This window comes from Montipora capricornis, chromosome 4 (genome assembly GCF_036669925.1).
Source record: "Montipora capricornis isolate CH-2021 chromosome 4, ASM3666992v2, whole genome shotgun sequence".
NCBI classification, from domain to species: Eukaryota; Metazoa; Cnidaria; class Anthozoa; order Scleractinia; family Acroporidae; genus Montipora; species Montipora capricornis.
The window spans coordinates 23,522,745-23,528,972 of NC_090886.1; the positions used below are offsets into that span (position 1 = coordinate 23,522,745).

General features: G+C 39.1%; 1 protein-coding gene across 1 annotated transcript; it reads left to right on the forward strand.

The window, feature by feature from the left end:
• Nucleotides 1-1,344: 1,344 nt before the first annotated feature.
• Nucleotides 1,345-5,932, forward strand: LOC138044829 (uncharacterized). The gene is made up of 8 exons (XM_068891246.1): nt 1,345-1,713; nt 1,830-2,070; nt 2,359-2,906; nt 3,875-4,310; nt 4,734-4,905; nt 5,050-5,198; nt 5,375-5,566; nt 5,793-5,932. Exons 1-8 carry the CDS (start codon nt 1,345-1,347, stop codon nt 5,930-5,932), a joined length of 2,247 nt encoding a protein of 748 aa, XP_068747347.1.
• The last annotated feature ends 296 nt before the right edge of the window (nt 5,933-6,228 follow it).

A 6,228-nucleotide genomic window follows, 5' to 3' on the forward strand; every position in this document is an offset into this window, starting at 1 on the left:
TTACTGTGATCCATATAGCACTGACCCTATTCTGATGATTTTTAATTCTGAGACAGTAAAGGGTATTTCAATGTGATTCCTTGCACCAAGTCCCAGCAGCTCCCGGTACACAACCTCAAGTGCATTTAAGTCATTACTGTCTAGTGTTCCATCTTTCACAGCTGATACAGGACAGATGTAGATGTTTGCTGCCCAGTCACAACAACTTAAATCTTTAACAGGTGTTTCTCTGTGTTCTTTAAGGCTAAGATAGTGTTCAATTGATCCCTGAGTGATCTTGACTGATCCTGAGGTCTGACAATTCTCAACAAATTCTACAAAAGAATCTTGGTACATGTCAGGGTACTTGATGTCCTTGACCTTAGCCTGAATCAAAAATTTTCTCATCAACTGGATTTCAATGGAACGATTATTTGTGTGGAAAGAGCCCAAAACCCCATTAAATCTTTCAAAGCTAAAGCACCAAAAGGAATGAAATGGTCCATAATCTAGAAGGCACTCCTTCAATTGACCATGAAGACGCATATTGGGAGTGACAAGTTCCTCAAATATTTTGCAAAATGCCATCAAGTGTCTGTCTCCAAGTTCAATATCATTGTCAGTCAGGACTCTCTTGCCCAGAGACTTGCACGCAAGAACAAAGTGACGGCAGCATTCCAGGTGGTTGTCAGGAAGAACTCCCTTCAGTGCAAACAATGAATAAACTATTGTCCAATTTTTCCACTGGTCAGCAGTAAATCCTGGGATACGCCCAATGTCCTGTGGGACTGTCATTGAATCGACTAGTTCTTGGATTCTTTGAAGGTCGTCATCATCGATGAAATCATTTTTCTCGTCTAACCACACATTTTTCATCATGTGCTTTGCGGTCCCAAGGTAAAGATTGTGCATAGGATCCACCACAAAATAGCGTATACAGTCAAAGTATTCAAGGTCTTGTAAAGTGAAGTTGCTCATTTCATCGCACGTGGCATTGTTTTGCTTTTAGCTCATGTAACGCATTCAAGAAAATTCACGAATAAGTTTATTTCTTTTCGAAAATCATTCCAGATATATTTTCTCACGGCTTAAGATAAGGCTGTTGTACGTTCTTTTGGTGTATTTCAAGTCTGAAGAAAGAAATATATCTGTTCTATAAATCATTTACTACCCTAGTTTCTACTAATAACACGCGTTTTTAGCGTGTACATGTTTTTTTTTTTTATTAAAGCATTTGTTTTATTGGTTGAAGGAAACTTTTGCCGTTTTGAATTTGGAAAATTGGTGATATTTTCTTTTCTAGCACTTGAGCCTTTTTTGTCCCTGGTGACATATGCAATTGACTTCTAGATCTACAGAGAGGTCATGCATGATCCTCCCAGCAAGAAACTGAAGCTCAGTGCCACATCAACCTGCAGCACCACTGACACCTTGTCAGAGAGCACATATGCAACAAATCTTAGCCCAAACACATCTTTGGATACGATGTTAACAGCATCACCGTCCCCAGCTACCTGTACCTCCTCTGCTACTCCTGGTCCTGTATCTCAGGTCAATGATGAGGCTACTCCTTGCCCTACTCCCAATGACCCAGTCAGCCATACACCACCGCAGCCTGCTAAATGTGAAAGGTGTGAGAAGTATTCAAAGAAAACGAGGTCATTGTCAAAGAAGCATAACCGCCTTAAAAAGAAGTATGGCAAGCTAGAAAACAAGTTGAAGGAGTTGCAGACTGTACAGCTTTGTTTTTTTTCTAGTTAGTTTGTCAGTGTGATGAAAATGATTTCATGAACAGATGTGTTATCAAAAGGATCCAGTTAAATATTTTTCCTTTTTCCCCAAAAAATTAGGAATCAGAGACAGAGGAAGAGATGGTGGGTGAGGAGTTTGCTGTTGAGATGGAGGAGGAGCTCGGGGAGGAGCTCGGGGAGGAGCTCAGGGAGGAGCTCAAGGAGGATCTCGGGGAGGATGTACAAGATGAAGTGGAGGACACTGACTGGGGCCCACATGAAGATAGTGCACCATCAACAGACGACTACTCTTCACAAAGTGAAGAAGAGCGTGATGGTATTGATTCCAGCAATACCGTGAGGTAAATAATATTATTTAGTTGTTGTGCATTACGCTTGCTGACCTTAAAGGATGCTGGCAGGGAAAAATGAGCATGTATACATATGTACATGTAGGCAAAAGCCACACCTCTGATAGTAAATCGAATTGAAGTGTGTTACATCCACAAAATAAAGTCCAGCAGGTTATCCCACAGGCTAATTATGATCCCTGCCAACAAAGGAGCTTGGTGATTGGCCCAGATTACCTACTAGCAGGAGTATATAATCTTAATTTTCATAATAGCTGATATCTCTATTTTGGATTGCGGGGTTGAACCAGGAACACCGTGTGACAAGGAGCCCAAATTCATTGTCTTCTTTACCAAGCTCCTTTGCCTTTTCTCTCTGTTTTGTTTCAAGTGTAAGAGGGACCAACCCAAGGTCACAATGAAACAAAGAGGAACTATGGTAATTGTGAACCAACACTGTTCGATCTGTGGGGACAATTCATATTCATGGAAGTCACAACCGATGCTATTTAATGGGAGGTACCCTGCGGGGAATGTGTTGCTAAGCTTCAGTATTCTCATGGCTGGAGCGTCTATTACTAAGATTCTCTTGGTATTCAAGCACATGGGCCTTTCAGCGTACAATGCTAGAACATTCTTTTTTCATCAAAAGAATTTCATGTTCCCTGCTGTCCTCAACTACTGGGAGCGTTATCAAGCAGCCCTCATTGGGAAAATCAAGAACATGAAAGATGCTGTGTGGAGTGGTGATGGGCGGTTTGACTCCATGGGCCACAGTGCCAAATTTGGTGTTTACACGATGTTCTGTAACACCATTCTCAAGGTGGTACACTTTGAACTTCTTCGGGTAAGTAGTGTTGTAAGGAATGCAAAATTATGTTTTTGAAATGGGGTGGATTGGAAAATTTTTCCGAGCCAGAATTTTTTCACCATCAGATTGCACAGGAATTGTTTTCCAATTTGTTTCATGTTTCTCTTGTGGTACTACATGTAGCTTTGGACAATTATTGTTATGGGCACTTAGGTGCACTTTTTTTCCTAGCAGTTCTTATTGTCCACCCCACCCCCCGATCAAGAATATCATGCTCCATTCTAAGGTGGGGAGGGTAGTTCAGCTGTAGGGCCTCTTGATAACTATAGTTTTCCCAGAAAATATGCCCAGTCTTTAGAGCAAGAAATTAAAGTAACTATGATTGATCGAGATATACACATTCCATGCCTATTATGCCCTACTTGTTTTTCTGGTACATTTATTCATTCATATTCAGTTAGTAAATTCAATGCAGTAGTCTTTGCAAAGGAAGTTTTTACTGTTAGATTGCTACATCATGGTCACCCTATTAACAATAACAACAATAACAATAATAATAGTAGTAGTGGTAGTAATAGTAATAAGGGAACTGGTCAAAACAACTATACTCGAACAGGACTCACCTTTAGGGGGGCGGGAGGGGTTCTCAGAGACACGACTTATCTTCGAACATTCCCAACAACATTTTATTGGCTTTCAAATTTGAGTTGGCACAGGAATATTCAGCTAGCAAGAGTCAGCATTAAATGACAAACAAGATTAGTGAGGTTTGAATCTCACTGTAATTTTCTACTGCTGGTTAGAGGGGTGGCTATGCAACAAAGACACCATCTTTTGACATTAAGCAAGGAGGGTGCAGGCAGACACCAACTATTTTGTGGTTTTGTGGGTCCTGTTTGAGTATAGTTGTTTTGACCAGTTCCCTAATAATAATGATAATGATAATGATAGATAATGATCATGATAATGCTAATAATAATAATTATAATAATAATATATTACAGGCAAATGAGACTGGTGGCAGTTCACCTATGGAGCTGCAGGGGGCTAAACGTGCATTTTCATATCTTCAATCAGTTGGCCTTGCAGTTCTAGTTTTTATATCTGATCGCCATCGCGGCATTGCCAAATGGATACGGGAAAGACAGCCTGGTTGTGCCTACTACTTTGACATCTGGCACATTGCTCGATCCATTGGAAAGAAGATGCTGCAGCTGGGCAAAGAGAAGGGCTGTGAGAAGATAGCTGACTGGGTAAAAGGAGTTCGTAACCATCTCTACTGGTGTGCCACATCCACCAAGGAAGGATTTCAGGAGATGATCATAGCCAAATGGAAATCGTTCATGGAACATGTTGCCAACAAACATGAAAATCATACCTCTCCACTTTTCAAAAAGTGTGCACACGATGAGATTGAAAACCGACGGTGGATCAAGATAGGTACACTGCATTGTTTAATATTAGACATGTTACAAAGTAAATCAACCTTCCATTTTGACAGTTCATAGAAAAGAATAACAAAATAAGACACACATAGCAGGGATAAATGTATTGAACTTGCACAATTTGATTATGACTTGATGTGTCGTATGGACTCTACATACATTTTCAAAAATAACCATTAAAATTTAAAACAGCTATTTATATATAACAAAGGCGAGAGGACTGGAACCTAGATTAAGCAAATACCAACAGTAAACTATAAAACTAGGACAGATTAATTAAGCATCACCTTTTCATATCTGTGTTTCCCAAGAACAAAAGCCAACTGCCAAGGGTCACTGAGAACTTGCACAAAAATTTTCAAGTGAGGGTCAACTTTTATATCATAGATAGTTAATTCGATTTTTCTTTGCTTGCAAGGGACTACTGCATACAATAAGTTACACAAGCTACTGACAGGTACAAGACTTGTTAACGACATCAAGCAGCTGTCCCCAGATGCTCAGACTAGCTGTCTGGAAGGGTTTCATTCAACCCTTAACCACTTCCACCCAAAGATGGTCTGCTTCTCCTGGTTAGGAACATTTTGCAGGTAGTGGCAATTTAATACACCAAATTATTTATGTTTATTCTCAGGACTGAAGGCAGATTATGTTTCAATTATTACAAAGTAGTTTCTTGTTGAAAACTTTGTGGCAACCTGTTTGACAGTTTTCTGCTTATATTTTCTCCTCAGACATATTCTCGCCTCCCTTCATTTCAATGAAAATCTGCTCAGAGAAACCAAAAAAACAGAGGATGGAAAGGACTATTATAAAGTCACTTACCCGAAATTTAAACTTGGTGAGGAAGTTGTGAGGGAGATTGCTGTTCCACCAACATATGGTAAGCTTCTTTGCATGTGACAACAATGTAGGGTTAAGTAGGTTTTTCAATGTTGTTACATTGCCAAGGTCTCTTTCAGGGGATACACAAAAAAATAGTGACAGATTTTTTTTCGTTTTAAATTTTTCACATCTCATGATCATTCTGCATATAAATTTTATATATTGTTTGCATAGATTATGTTGCTGAAATATGGAAAGATCTTCTTGCCATGAGTAAAGAAAAACGGAAGACTGTGGCTGAAAAGTATAATGCCAAGGTTCCTCAGCCCCTCAACTCACAATTTCCCGACCGTGTGAAGAAATCTGAGGCAGTAGTTCGCTATGAAGAAAGAAAGGAAAAGGAGGTGACCAAACTCTACCCTCCAGGTAAAGCTCAGGCCATCTGCCAGATTTAAAACTTTCTCATCCTATTTCTCTTGGAGTAACCCAAAAATGATTTTTTGCAGTCATTGTTAACACATAAATTTATTGCTCAAAAAAAAAAGCTTTGGGATGTTACGAGAACCCTGGAGGTGTATCTTCTGCTGTCATAAGGACTTTATTTCAGTTAGTTAAATAAAATTCCACTTCGATTTTGTTTTATATCTGATAGCTGAAGAGCAAGATGCCCTGCAAGCAAGCTCAAACACAGCTCAGCCCACAAGGAAAAGAAAAAGGCAGGAGCGCAAATGTCGTAAATGTGGGAAGCCAGTGAAGGACCATGATGACCAAGCTTGTAACTCAAACCAGTAGTCATTACAAAAAGAAACAATTTTGCAATGGTCATGTTGCAATCCAAGAATGAATTGAGTTTTCAATCTTTCAGTTTCCCTTTGTTGTAGTAAATAATGTAATACACTGATATTTTCAAAACTGCTGATAGAAAAAAGTTCTTGTTTTGAAATTTTACAATGGATCGATTGTTAATATTAAGTTTCATATACTGGCATAAAATTTCAATGAGTTTCAAGTAAAATAAACAACAACAACAACAACAACAACTGACTTGTCAAATATAATTATATAAAATTACAGAATGAGAACTGACA